General features: G+C 33.9%; 2 protein-coding genes across 7 annotated transcripts in view; both read left to right on the plus strand.

Annotated features, from left to right (window-relative positions):
* Positions 1 to 795: 795 nt before the first annotated feature.
* LOC128191155 (importin subunit beta-1-like) lies at positions 796 to 9,861 on the plus strand. Of its 3 annotated transcripts, none has more exons than XM_052863222.1 (24): positions 796 to 961; positions 1,099 to 1,157; positions 1,633 to 1,815; positions 1,926 to 2,126; positions 2,419 to 2,495; positions 2,626 to 2,701; positions 2,803 to 2,862; positions 2,951 to 3,040; positions 3,176 to 3,286; positions 3,394 to 3,504; positions 4,566 to 4,737; positions 4,828 to 5,072; positions 5,310 to 5,440; positions 5,556 to 5,631; positions 5,747 to 5,818; positions 6,005 to 6,076; positions 6,232 to 6,376; positions 6,612 to 6,694; positions 6,924 to 7,031; positions 7,172 to 7,315; positions 7,468 to 7,573; positions 7,730 to 7,844; positions 8,494 to 8,652; positions 8,802 to 9,861. In XM_052863222.1, coding segments are annotated over exons 1-24 (2,637 nt in total). In that variant the 5' UTR covers positions 796 to 921; the 3' UTR covers positions 8,803 to 9,861. The 3 variants fall into 3 exon arrangements, with proteins under 3 accessions (XP_052719182.1, XP_052719183.1, XP_052719181.1); XM_052863223.1 differs by having other exon boundaries at positions 3,394 to 3,495; XM_052863221.1 differs by lacking the exon at positions 8,802 to 9,861 and having other exon boundaries at positions 8,494 to 8,656.
* Positions 9,862 to 12,419: 2,558 nt separating this feature from the next.
* LOC128191152 (tensin-1-like) overlaps positions 12,420 to 15,312 on the plus strand; it is a 38,347-nt gene continuing 35,454 nt past the window's right edge. For 2 of the 4 annotated variants that reach the window (XM_052863218.1, XM_052863219.1), the window contains exon 1: positions 12,445 to 12,487. The gene's annotated coding sequence lies outside the window, so the exon portion shown is untranslated. Of the gene's footprint in view, positions 12,488 to 15,312 lie in introns of all 4 variants that reach the window. The other 2 variants (XM_052863215.1, XM_052863220.1) reach the window with 2 other exon arrangements.

A 15,312-nucleotide genomic window follows, 5' to 3' on the forward strand; every position in this document is an offset into this window, starting at 1 on the left:
TGATTACAGGTAAACGATATACTACGCTTTACGCGTACCCCCGGCCCCCTTACGGATTAGGATTTGCATGATTGTTGGAATTAAGTTTACCCTTCTTTTTTGCTTGCCTTGAGTCTGCCCCCCCCCCCCCCACACCCCCAAATTCAACAACTGTTCAACAGTTATCTTTCATGATCAGCTAATGAATTTGATATTTAAAAAAAATAAAATAAAGAATAAATAGTTGAATACATGAATCAACCTTTCTATCATCTTCGCTAGCCCCAATTGCTAAAGATCCATTCTGCTTGTTGTAGAGGAGCAATCTGAATCGTAAGCACGACTGATCAATTTGCATATGTTAACTTGCGTTTTCAAAGAAAATTTGATAAATCAACCGTGACCTAATACTAAATATCTAGATACAGAGGAGAACAGTACAGAGAACAGATGACGATAAGCAAAAACGAAAGTTTTAATAAATGTTTGCATCTTTAATAATATTTTGGCGCGAAAATAATGAAATAGACAGATGCGCCTATTTACATGTTCTATTACGCGCTCTATAATAAAATATGTTATGCTTTTGTGTGTATGGCCAGTATATAAAATCCTAAACTAATTAATTGAAGTTGTGTCATTTCGATAATATTTAAACTTTGCTCTAAAATGGTTATAAAAGTTTAGGTTTCTTTATCGGTAAGACTATATCATATTTAAACAAGAAGAAATGTAATTGGTTCATTATTCATAGAAACGCCCACTTTTCCACTGTCTGAACCAATTAAAATCTCTGATACACAAAGGCTAGCTCTCTATCCCTTTTTCTCGCCATTTTGGATTCGTCCGCATTGCACATGGAATATACCGGTACAATCGAAAGGAACTGTCGTATTTAATCTTATTTATAACTGAACAATTTGATAGGTGTATGCGGTCAACATGGATCTGTTGAGTGTGCTTGAGAAGACAGTATCTCCAGGTATGCGCAGAAGAACGATTTTTCTTCAAGAAGAAAGAGAAAGTTAAAATGACATGTTTGATTCAAAAGTGATGAGTATTACAAATTTTCATTGAATGAATCATGGTCGTCTATTGATTGAAAATTTCATTTTGTAGATCAACAAGAGTTGGAAGCAGCCCAGCGTTTTCTGGAACAGGCAGCTCAGACCAATCTAGTAAGTTTTTTTGATTGATGAGTTATTGACCTCTCCATTGGTCTAGGACTGCGTGCACGTGTGCAAGTCATTAGCTCATCATCTGTAATTAGGAGTATAATAGTTTTAAGTGACCAAACTTGTTGATTTTCTTTTTATTGATTGTTTCCTTTTCCTTAGTTTATTGTCCTGTTTTCCTAACTTTTTGCAAAAAGTCTGGTGCAAATTCAAAATACTTTCGAGTATGCTTTATTTTTTCAGCATCAGTTGCGGAAACAAACGTGTTGATAAAGAACTTGTATAAGTTTTCCAATAGAAAAGATATTTATTCTTAACCTCTTTTTTTATTAACTTCAATATGGAATAACCCAGTGCTGGGAACGTCAATGTAATTTTTTGGGGGAAAGATCTACTTGTGGTGCCCGACACAAATATTCTGCATGAAAAATGAAATTCTTGCAGGAAATGACATTGTGATTCAATTTATTTATTTTAGCAAGAATTTTTGAAGTCCTTGTCAGAAATCTTAAAACATGGAGGCAACAGCCCTGTCACTCGAATGCAATCTGGTATACAGCTGAAAAATGCTCTATATTCCAAAGACTCCAACATTAAAGCGGAATATCAACAAAGATGGCTAACATTTCCTGACGATGTACGAAATGTAGTGAAAGCCAATGTAAGTATTTTGTGTGTACAGGTCTTTGCTTACTTCCCATTTCTTGAAATAAATTGTTATTTGTTTGTTTTAATTTGGTAATCTGAGCTGTCTTATATATTTTTTTTTAGATTTTGGCTGCATTGGGAACAGAAACAATCCGTCCTAGCTCAGCTGCCCAATGCGTAGCCTATGTAGCTTGTGCCGAGCTTCCAGCTGGTATGTGGCCAGACTTGATCGCTGTTCTAACAAGCAACGTGACCAACCAAAACAGTACAGAAATGATGAAGGAAGCCACACTTGAGGCCATTGGTTATATCTGCCAAGACATTGTAAGATTTTTGTCATTGTAGATTAACTACATATATTATAGTATTATAGAAATGTTTTTGTCAGCAGTGTAATTTTCAATGATATGAAGTTTACACCTTTTAATGGATTAAGGGCATATTGGGTTGTAATAGTAAACAGAACTTAGTGCAAGGTCTGATAAATATTATGTCATCAACTATTTTTGTTATGCAGTATACATGTATGCACTAAGTGTATTTGTTCGCATACAGACAGAGTTCCATGTACTTATTTCTTGACTCAAGTTTAAAATATAGTTGTGTCGCATTATAGGACCCAGAGATTCTTCAAAATCAGTCCAACGAAATCCTCACAGCCATTGTTCATGGAATGAAAAAGGAAGAACCAAGGTTTTTTTGCTAGATATTTACTTTATAGAATGTTGCAGTTTAACAGATTATCAGAAAATGGCAAGCAAATCAAATACATGAAGTTTCTTTACAAAGCTTTGCTTAAAATTATGGTTTTATCTTTGTATAGCAACCATGTGAGATTAGCAGCAACCAATGCATTATTGAATTCGTTAGAATTTACGAAAGCCAATTTCGACAAAGAGGTAATAAAAAGCTGAAGTGTGATTTTGGCATGGTGATGTGACATCTTTCATTCAAGCATGAAAATTGTGAGTTTTAAAATTTATTGTTCTTGTACTTGCAGACAGAGAGACACTTCATAATGCAAGTAGTTTGTGAGGCAACACAATCTCCAGACACAAGGGTAGGCAATTTTTATTTAAAAAAAAGATTTAGTTTCTCTTTATGTTCAGTGTATAGTGACTAGAAATTATTTCATTGTTATATTTCAGGTCAGAGTTGCCGCTTTGCAGTGTTTAGTGAAGATTATGTCACTCTACTATACATACATGGAGCATTACATGGGTCCAGCACTCTTTGCAGTAAGTTATTGTAGAATTAAATGGGATTTTTGTTCAGTGTTGGCTACAGACATTAATAACAAGAAGATACTTTCCTTGGAAATTCTCAAGATTTTGTATCAAATGACTGCTATATTGGAATGATTTTGCATACAGATAACTATGGAAGCCATGAAGAGTGATGTTGATGAAATAGCCCTGCAAGGAATTGAATTCTGGTCCACAGTCTGTGATGAGGAAGTTGACCTGGCTATTGAATTGTCAGAGGTATTAAGATTCAACATTTTCTTGTTCTTTTCTATAATGATGTTTTACTTGATTGCTAGAACCTGTAGCAATTTTGATTAGTTTTATGCCCCCTTTTTTTCCTGCAGGCTGCTGAGCAAGGGAGACCACCAGAACGAACCAGTCGATTCTACGCTAAAGGCGCTCTGCAGTATTTATCTCCTATCTTGTTACACAGCTTGACAAAGCAGGTAATGCATGTACGTATTCAGCCTACCACCTGTTGTTACTAATGCAAGAAATTGCTGCCCTCAGGTAGGCGCCGGTGAAGGAGGTTTTCTACACCCCAACAACATTCCTGGACTTTTAAATTAATCAATATTGGTTTTAGGAAATTGGACCTGTAATAATTCATGAATGCCTAAGGAAAAACTGTAAAGTAGGGAAGGGGGTAAGGGAATCAATATTTTGATAAATTATGAAAAAGTTATGAATTGAAATCGTGACCTGCAGCTTGTAATGACTTACTCTTGTAAGGTGTAGATTTCTTCCTTCTAACTTGAGAAAATTTGACATATATTCTGGTGAAAATTTTATTTATTTATACTTTATATTCATAAATCTAACAGATAAAGCTTTATAGTATTTTAGAGTTTCAATTTAATTTTTTAATAATACTCACAGTGTTATTATGTTGTATTCTATTCAATATCTTGCCTTGATGTGGTATCTTTGGGTTTAATTTGCATGGCTGTTCTTTTGGTGCAAGTTTTTTTTTAACACTTTGCACAGATATACCATTTATAAACTTGTATATAAATATATATCAACATAATATTTAAAAAAATATGAGATAATCTTATTTCCTTTAAATGAGTATAGGGTTTCTTAAAAAAAAAAAAAGCTTGAATTTTAGGTGGATTACAGATAATGATCTTAAAATTTCTTAGATACCAATTTTACATATAAAATGTTAATGTAATAATTATCAATAATTCAGAGGGAATAATTAGAGGGTATCAAGTCAGTTTAAAAATGAAATTATAAATGCAGTTAAACTTCTTAAAAATTGCCTCAAAGTTAAGTGTCAGATGGAGAGTCTGTGTTAGGGTTTTGGTAATGATGGATCTACCTTAAAAGATGGACAACCTTCACAGTATTCTTTTTTGCATATATATCAAATATCTCTCCCCCTCCATGATGGCTCCATCCTTTGATTTATCAACATTTAGTATAAAGTTATGTATGAACAGCCAAGCCTTGAATCAAGGAACCCGCTATTTCAAAGTTACAACTCTATATATATGAGCTGTGATTTCAGGAGGAGGTAGACGACGATGACGAGTGGAATCCTTGTAAGGCGGCTGGGGTCTGTCTGATGCTGATGGCCACAGGGTGTGAGGACGACATAGTGCCCCACATCCTGCCCTTTGTGAAGGACAACATTCACCATCAGGACTGGCGATTCCGAGATGCAGCTGTCATGGCATTTGGTGGGTTGTGATTTTGTATGTGTAGAAAGTAAGGCATTTTTAGGAAAGATTTATTTATTTAAAATTAATTTGACTTCCATGTGTTATCAGGTTCCATATTGGAAGGTCCAGATCCTGTGAAGCTGAAGCCAATAGTGGAACAAGCCATGCCGATGCTGATTGAGCTGTTGAAGGATGCGAGTGTTGTGGTTAGGGACACTGCCGCCTGGACGGTTGGGCGTGTCTGTGAGATCTTGCCTGATGCAGTCATCAATGAACAATGCCTACAGCCCCTCCTCCAGGCTATGGTGGAGGGGCTAGCAGCCGAGCCCAGGGTAGCCAGCAATATATGCTGGGTAAGTCTATTGTGTGACAGGTACACTGGAATGAAGCAATAACAAAGTCATCTACAAGATTTTAGAGAAGTAGGTTTTTAAAACCGGATTCTCTATAGTTTATAGTAATCTGTAGGCAAAGGGTAACATAAAATTCCATATTTGAAAGCATTCAAGATCTATCACTTGTTTCTAGGAAAAATTTTGTGATATAAATGTTGATTACTTTGCTAAGGACTGTATCTGTTGTTTTCGCAGGCTTTCTCCAGTTTGGCTGAAGCTGCCTATGACAGTGCTGATACAGGAGACGACAATGCTGAGCCCGCCACTTACTGTTTGTCCACATACTTTGAACCAATAATAGAAAAACTGATCCAAACAACTGACAGGTAACCCTTGTTTTGTTGACTCGTTCAAGGAAAGAAATTGTATCACGAAGAAAAAAATTGGAGGTGGAAATGATGTAGATATATTTAAAGGAATATTTATTTTCTTTTAATGTAGATCTGATGGAAATCAGCATAACTTGAGAAATGCAGCTTATGAGGCACTTATGGAAATGATTAAAAACAGTCCTAAGGTACAGCAAAATAAAAGTGGTGTCTAATATAAACTACATATAAAATGTGCCAATTTCTGAATTGATGCAGTGATTTTTGCTTGGTTTATCAAGTCTCTGTCTCTTTTAATTTCAGGACTGCTATGCTATTGTCCAAAAAACAACTCTAGTAGTTTTAGAAAAATTAGAACGTGTGCTACAAATGGAGGTAATACCAGTTCCTTGCTTATCATATTGTTTCAGAGAAAATGATATTTTTTTGTGCAATACTTTTTATTGCCTCTACTTTTGATTTAAACTGAAATTTTAAGCATTTATTGGTAGTTCAAGATAAAAGTCAAGATGTTTTGTGGTTAATTGAAGTGGTGTTATGATTGAATCTTTTCGTTTACAGAATATGATTCAAGTCTCCACTGATCGAGCTCAGTACAATGATCTGCAGTCTCTGCTTTGTGCTACACTCCAGGTAAGACTTATTTTAATTTTCCTCTGAAAGTTTTCTATGGTTGTTTGTGTTTTCATCATAAGATGTGTGCAGTAAATGACGTACAGACTCTGTGCCGTATTGTGTAATGTGTATAGTTAGATATTCACTGGAACTGACAATTGGTATGGTTACAGAGTGTTCTAAGGAAGGTGACCTCTGAGGACGCCCCCAGTATTTCGGACCAGGTGATGAGTGCGCTCTTACGCATGTTCAGCACCTCGGGGAAGGCAGGTGGTGTACAGGAGGATGCTCTACTGGCCGTGTCTACCCTGGTTGAAGGTAAAAGACTTTAGACTGATTGTGTCAGTTTCTACAATGTAGTTGATACCTTTCAAGTGATAGTAAAAATTCTTTGTAAAAATGCATAGCAATATGATATATATTTTTTTAAATGTTGAACCCACTAGGCTTGTTCATTCATGTTTGTATAAATTGTGTATTTAATATTCATGTAGATTTTGTTACATTTTTGAGTTAGATGTCTAATATGATGATAACTTTGAATTCATTTCAGTTCTCGGAGACAATTTTATGAAATATATGGAAGCATTTAAACCTTGTTTGATTGTGAGCTTGAAGAATTCAGAGGAGTACTCGGTAAGATTTCCTTTATTTTTCATACCAATATTTTACTTCATGCACCATTTGATAAGATGTTGATATCATCTTATATATCATGTTGATATCATGTATATGATATCATCATAAGATAAGATATGTATATGATATCATAAGATACCATGTTGATAGAATACAATGATGGTAGGAATATCAAATGGTAGTTTGTTTTTCATTTTCAATTCATTCAAACAATTGAACATTTCAGGTTTGTTTAGCTGCTGTTGGTCTAGTCGGAGATCTATGTCGAGCTTTAGGACAGAAAATGTTGCCATTCTGTGATGAAATTATGGTGTTATTGTTGGAGAATTTAGGGGTAATTATTTCTTTTTAAGAAATCAAGCTTTGTACTGCTATTTTGGATCGAAACAATTGGAGATGGTGACACTTTTAAATGGTAACTCAAGTCAAAGATTTAATGTGATGTACAATATATATGATTTTTTTCTTCCACAGAATTCCACTGTACATAGATCAGTGAAACCCCAGATACTGTCCGTCTTTGGTGATGTAGCATTAGCCATTGGGCCTCACTTTAAAAAATACCTAGATATTGTCATGAATACCCTTCAACAGGCCTCACAGGCACAGGTGGAGAAAGTAAGGTCCTAAGTTTTTGTGTAGTAGAATGCATAGTTAATCCTAGTGTAGTTATTTTTAAAAAAGGCATTTTATTTAAAATCTTGTCTTGTTTTGTGATATGCATGGCAAACAAGAGTGATTTATTTCCTTACCTTTGAATTGTATTTCAGACTGATTATGACATGATAGACTACCTTAATGAGCTAAGGGAAGGTTGTTTAGAGGCCTATACAGGAATCGTGCAGGGATTGAAAGGGGATGGAGAACAACCGAATGGTAAGATCTTGTTCAAGAGTGTTACATTCAACAACTGAAATAGGCACTTCTTCAGATTTGACGACAGAAAAAACAATAAACCACAAAATATAGGTACATGTATATAATCTATTAAAATCAGCATGTTTCACTTATTTTGCTTAAATTTTCTTACAGCGGACGTGAATTTAATACAGCCCCATGTTGGTCATATAATGTCCTTCATAGAACATATTGCTCTAGACGAGGATCACTCAGATGAAAATATATCAGCCTGTTGTGGACTTATTGGGTAAGTGAAAGAAAACGGATTTGTAAGTTTAAGAAATAATTCACAAGATGTACGACAAGTGAGGTGTAATTTGCAACTTGTCATTCTGTTCTAATATGATGGAATTGTACTTGTGATTGTTATTGTGATTTAAGAGGAAATGCATTGAGCTACCATGCCTAAATCATACCCACATACTAGAATCAGAGGCCTGTTCAATATAGCAGGCGCTTGCGAGCACTCGCCAGAATTTCCCATCTCTTGCATAAGTTTTAGCCAGTGTTTTCTGAGTGCCTGCTCTGCTGAACAGACTCAAGATTTGAGGAGGTACAACATTTCTTTGTACCATAGCCAAGACAAAGGTCCTGATACTTAACACAAATAGGGTTAATCTCTATTTGTTTGAGAATTCAAAGGTTGGTAAAAAAAAGTTTTAATGAAGAATAACTGATAAAAGATGTGAGAAACCCAAAATTATATGTCAATAAATTGTTCATTTGTATTCTACATGAATCAACATTGTATTTATGCTGAAGATAACAGTACCATAAAGACAGTCTTAGTTTTATTCGGTTTTCATATTTTCAATAGAAAGAGAGGTATAAAACTTTGTTTATGATAAAATTAAGTTTGGTTTAACAATAATGAAATCGAAATTTATGGGTTACAGAGATTTGTGTACTGCATTTGGAGCTGGCATGTTGCCACTCGTTGACAAAGAACCAATTCAAGGCTTGCTCACCAAAGGTCGACGCTCCAAAGCCACAAAGGCTAAGACTCTAGCCACATGGGCCACAAAAGAAATACGCAAACTGAAAAACGCCTCGTGGTAGGTCTCTTCAATATCACTGTGTATGCTATTCATTGGTATAAAATAAGTGCGATAAGAACTGTTTACATTCCTGTGTATTAGATTTTTATTTGTTAGGATATCTTAAATTCAGACAAGTTCATGCAGAGACTTTATTTAATTTTCAGATGATGGACGGTACCCAGAGTGATGACCATGTTGGGATTTTATATCAGCTGAAGGTCAAGCAGAAGTGAGGTGTGTGAGGGAGAGACTTGCTTAACACTTCAGTCCGGGAGAGAGGGAGTGAGTGAGGGGAGAGAGACATCTCAATTGTTTACCCACACAACAACAAACCAAATTGCCCCCACCAAACACAGGAAACACAGAGGGAACCACCAACAGTACAAAGGAAGTCCACGTTACCACTTAGTCTTTCAATGCTGACACCGCAGACGTAAACATGGAGTCCAACTCAAGGCCTTGTTCCGTATTTTGAAATTCTATTATTATTTTTTGTATCGGTACGAAATGGAAAGCGTCTGGTTCTATTTTCTTACTACAGTGCTACTTTTCAACTCAATTAGGTAATGATAGAGGTACACGATATCATGAAATATGCATCTGCTCTATAAGTTTAGTGCTATTTTGTATTGGGAAGGACACAAAAACAATGAAAACCAACAACTGGAACTGCACATATATTTTTAATGGAAAAAATGATGTTTATGACTTCTATTTTTATTCTGGCTTTATTAAGAAAAACTTTGGTAGGTTTTGTGCGCTTAGCAAAAGCTTGTGCCAAAACGTGTTTGGTTATTTAGGACTGTGGCAATCCAGTTGTTAAATTCTACATGATGAAACATAATGCATACAGTACAGACAAAAAATGAGAGAGAGTTTTTATAAGAAAAAGATTATTATATTTAATGCATGTCATTGCAGTTAACCTTTTTTCTTCTTCTTTTTCTATTCTTTTTTTTTTTCTCCTTTGCTGTATCTGTGGATCAGCAATGTATCTTCCAAGCCCATATTTAAATCAAGGATGAGATTTGATGTAAATTGCTAAAAAATTGATTGTATTAAAACAGGTAAATTCCAGAGCTTTTTGGGTTATCCCAAAAACATATTTTGTTGTTTTAAATGGCTTAAAAGCTGTATTAAATAGTGCTAATTATTTCATTGTTTATTTTTGTTTGTAGAAGAGGGGGGAGGGTGAGATACGTTAAAATAAATGATTTTTTGCAATTCCAAGTTATTGACGAGTTTTATTTTGGTAAAGTAAAAGGATTATGGATGAAATCGTGGATAAGAAAGAATGGTTATTGATGCAAGTTTGTGGGAATTTTCCAAATGCATGATAAAATATTGCAAATATCTGATGACACGGTTACAGAGTAATCAGTACATGACAGAGTTGTCTCTACTGTACTGATACAGGAAGAAAATGGAACAAAAAAGCGACAATTCCCTATAGGATGAAAGAAATCAATTGCCTTTGTCTTTTACATAAACTAGAAGAAAATATGTTGTTGCCCAACTTGCCTTTATTAGAGACTGGTTGGAACTCTTGTTTTGTTGAAGATTGCTTCTGTCTTAATAATGTTATACAGTCTTTTGGAGTATTTTGAATCAACGCACGTTTTTGTCTTCGGAATTTGAAGTATGGCTTTTAATGAAAGAAAAACCAACAAATGAGTTTAATTAACCAATAGTCATCATCAGCAATATATTATAAGCTTTCGGTATTCAAAATTTATACATGAAATATACATCAAGAAATTAATTTGTGGTTTAATCTACTCCATCCTTTTGGGGGAAAATTTGCATGTTAAGGTGGTATGGGACATCTGTCGATATTAATGTGGATTAAAGTACATTATAATTGAAGTACTTTCACCGGTTTAGAATTTTCAAATTTTACAATAACTTACCAAAAAATAGCTTTTAAAAATATTTTGAAAGGTATAAATTGTAAAACCCACAAGTGGGATTCGAAGTCATGACTTACAGATTCGTAGTAAACCCTCTAACTCACTGCGCTACGCTGTTAGATGACAATATTGGGGAAAGAAACCACTTATATAACTGCACTTAATTTTATTGTTTATTTCGATAAACAATACGTCACAACATGGAAGTGTCCCATACCACCTTAAAAAACGTTTTTAAAATATTTCTTGATACCGACGAAACATGACACAACTATATATTGATTAATCAGCAATTCAAATAAACTTTCACGCACTCTACAACTTTTTGCAACATCTTTATATTGTGGACCAATTCAAGTCTTGGTTGCATCAGTTTTGGGAATCACGTGTGTAAATAATGACTGCTGACATGTAAATATTATTTTGTGTGTTGAATTGTGTTTGTGTATGCAATGCAATTATATATTAAAATGAGAGGGCTATTAAATTTGAACTCGGTACGTGTTGGTGGATTATTACTCGTATCCGAATGTTTCCTCAATGTTTCAATATAGCGTGCGCAAGCAATGGATAGGGGCGTTATACATGTAGTCAGGAGCATGGACTAAAATAATGATTTCGCCGCTTTTTGACAATGAACTAATGTGCAAGTAAAACTATTTTTATCGAATTGTTTTTGCTTGTATAGCTGTACTGATTCAAAGTATCCAGCAAAACATTAAAGTGGTGGTGTCGTGAGATCTCGTGTCAAAGATGAAAAACATTTTTGAAACACAGATCTGTTTTATAACAATCTTTTTTTTTATATTTATACTAAACAACCAAATAAAATCTTTTTTATTGCATATATTTACATATTTTGCAACCAAGCTGTAAAAAGTGATTAGAATTACCCCAAAACGATTCTAAATAAATAAACTATTTGTTTGGGTATTTTTTTTCTTCAAGAGTACGAAAAAGGTGACCGTCTTTAACATAGGAATAGTTAGGTACATGTAAGAGGAGCAAATAAAATCTTGTCAAGATCACAAGCTCCTTAATTTAAACGACTGATGATTATATATTTTGAAGACATTTTTTTGCCTAGCTTTCAAAAAACAAAAAGAAACTTTCTTCCGCCACTGAACTTGTCCGCGTTGCATTTTTACAATGGCATTACATTTTTTTAAAATGTTTTCCAATTATAAGGTCTAACATTGAATCATAAGGGGACAAAAAAATTCAATTGTAAATGATTAAGGCTTGAAAACTGATCTTATCATGGGATCTTGAGAAAGATACCTTAGGTTTTGCATACAGAATACCTTATATCCGGTTATTTTCGCAATTATCAAATTTTCGGGGTTTTTTTTCGCGATTAATCACATCCACACAAGTAACACAAATTAAAAATGATTACAGATTTACCATATTTTCGTAAATGTTGTGACACGCGAAAAAAACCCACCGCGAATATACGATATGTGCATAGAATTCGGTTCATTCCCATCCACTTTTGAATGATAAAGGATTGATTATCAGAAACCTCTCGTTTATTTTCGGCTATTTTGACGTAAGAAACTCAAGTACAGGTAACCATCAATTTTAAACAATGCATAGGTCTATTCTTTTGTACGGTAAGTATGTTCGAGTTTTCAGTGGTTGATAAAAAAAATATAGTAGAAATATAGAGTATCTTAGAGCATCTGAACTTTATAAACCGAAAATTTAAACGGTTGTTTTTTATTATTATTATTATTATTATTATTATTATTTGATATCCGATTTAAATGAAAAAGATAATATATACGATGTCAACTAAAAACTATTAGTGCGATAGAGAGTGCGGTCTGGTCATTTCCAATTTCCCCATTTTACCGATTTCCGATTTGGTTTTACTTTTTAGGATGTAAACAACCATTTCCGGTCAAAAATGAAGATCAAAAGATTCCACGGTAAAGGTAAATATTTTAAGTTGCAAAGTTTTTACCTTAAAACTTGTAGATAAGGGGACAATAAGCCTGGGTCTATCACCTCGAATACGCACATCAAAGTCTTATTTAAAGAATTGATTGAAAAATAAGAACGTCCAAAGAGGGAATCTAAACAGGTTTGGGATTGGCTTAATACCCTTAGTACTTTAATGTAGCATTTTTAAAACCCAAACAAGTGTTGAATGCACCGTCTAAAAAGTACGACTGTTTATTTTTTATAAACATTTTGAGCATGTTTTATTTTTAAAATATCAAAAACCTTTCTGCCTGCCACTGTCATGTATAGTTGATGCAGTAAGTTACGCATAAATTTACAAAGTTTCAAAGTTATGTCCCTTTTAGTTTGCAGATTACAGGTGTAAAACATACATAGTTCAAGTTGATAAGAAGACAATGTATTTCATATATAAGTGATTCTGTTTAATTAAAGTGTGAAAGTTAAATGTATTGTTTACTTTTGATTTAAACTTTATAATATCAACAATTTGTCAATACAGTGGTATTATTTAATGTATATGACTTTTTAATTTTTTTGAAATTTTAGAATATTGTGAGTAATATTCCAGTAAGAATGGAAATAAAATTGTCTCTATTTTTGCTGTTGATTTCTTAAAATTTGTTTCGCAAATTGAGTTTTAAGATAATATTTAAAATTATATCTACATGTTATTCCAGTTAACTTCAAAGGTATCAAATTTCAAATGAAGGGGAAATAGTTAAACATATCTAGACTCATTTCCTGTAAAGCAAAACTTAACTTAAGCACTCTTTGATAGGGGCAATTCAGATTTGAATTTTAATTTTGGGGGGCTTTTTGGAGAAAGGAAAATCTATAGCAAGCACTTGCAGTGATTTTGCTAAAATCCTGCCAATGACTAAAGTAGTGTACTTAATTGTTTAGATGATATTAAAGACATTTTAGAGTGTGGTTTCATACTGTGAATTAATGATAGCAGCTGTCTCTTTTGTCTTTTCTGCGAAATGGTTAACTTAATAAGATTATAAGTTTCTAATTGAGGGACTGGTCTGGGAGGAGGGATTTGACATGAAATGTCTAATGTTAGGGGAATCTCACAACCTTGTTCTGTTAGCACCAGGATATGTAATTATTGTCTATTTGATTCATGCACATACAGCACGTTCAAAAAAAGAGATTTTTCATCTTTTCCTTAAGTACTCTTATTGATATCTCTCTAGAATAAATCATTGGGAAAAGGGAAAAAGAAGGAAATACAAATTTTTCAGTTAGATAAAAATGAACTGCTGCATGAAAAATTTTGGAGGGAGAGAGAGAATATAGTCGGACAATTCATTAGCAACCTAGATATCTCAAGTAGCAGAGCATCTGCTCTGAAAACTGAAATTTACTAGTAGCTCATCCTGATTCTTCTCACCATGACTGCTCTCTTTTTCTTGAGAGAGAGAGAGAGAGAGAGAGAGAGAGAGAGAGAGAGAGAGAGGAGAGAGAGAGAGAGAGAGAGAGCTTGACCATGTATGAGTGAAAGATCATGAATTATTTTATTTTACTTCTTAATTTGTTACTAGCAGTTGTTTGTGAATTACTAAGCATGAATCAATTTGTTGAGATGAGTGAGGTGAAGAAATTGCATTCTTTGATGTCTTTTAGTACAGTAATAGCTGTTTCACAGTAAGGTATGAAAAAAAAAATACTTTAGAATAAAAAAAAAATTACCTAAACCCTTGTGAAATATTTCAACCAACGATTGGCAAACAAAAAATGATTCCTGGATTAGAAACAAGCGGATGTTGCTCCCAATTTACTCTACATTGGTTTAGGATGCAATTGCCAAATAACGTATTGATCCATACCATATAAAAAATCCATGATATAATACAGACAAAAATGCTGAATATATATGGGTACGTAGAGTTCATGAGTGTATCAGAATTTATTTTTTTGGATTGGGAGTTTGAAAAGTACCAGGGGGTATGTGCTTAAATAATTGATTTTTTTTTTGAGGGGGGGGGGGGGCTATATTGTGGTGGCTTCTTTGCAAATACATGTACTGTACATTTATTTAATATTCTGTACAATTTATCAGCACTTTCCCAACTCTTGATTAAATGTCCATTACTCCATTGATTTTTGACCTCTCTAAATGGGAGGAACATGTGCGATAGATAGACATATAAAATGTCAACGGTGTTATGTAACATTTTGATATTCTTGCTATGGGCATGTTGATGGAATTACATATTATTTGACCATGAAAATATTTAGATAGAGCCCCAAAGTTTAAATAGTGTCTCGATTTGGATCAATATAGTGGGCAGCAGTTATCAGAACCAAAGCTGTTTACATGGATTTATTCAAGGGGTACTACTTTTACCCCTGTTCACTGATAAAAGGAATTCAACCTGATCTCTGTGTAAATCAGTATGCACAAGCATTCTAGCGACATGTCTTCTCAATTTACACATTAAAGATACTATCTATTGAAATGAATTAGTTTATACAGCTAGGGCCCCATTGAAATTTAAATACTGGGTCAATTTATTTTGACTTGTACAATACCACAGGTAAGAAGATCGCAGTGTAGGGAAAAACAGTCAGAGAATGTTAATCCATGGAGAAAGGTGTGGAGAGAGAGAGAGAGAGAGAGAGAGAAAGAGAGAGAGAGAGAGAGAGAGAGAATTTACCTTTTTTCTTTTAAATTTTTAGCACTTTACTTTAAAATTAAAGGTATGAATGGTATAAAGATATTTACATGTGGTCAAGCTTGCTTCAGAATATGTAATTTTCTCAACATTTAAATATCTGTGTAAACACG

The sequence above is a fragment of the Crassostrea angulata genome, chromosome 7 (genome assembly GCF_025612915.1).
Source record: "Crassostrea angulata isolate pt1a10 chromosome 7, ASM2561291v2, whole genome shotgun sequence".
NCBI classification, from domain to species: domain Eukaryota; kingdom Metazoa; phylum Mollusca; class Bivalvia; order Ostreida; family Ostreidae; genus Magallana; species Magallana angulata.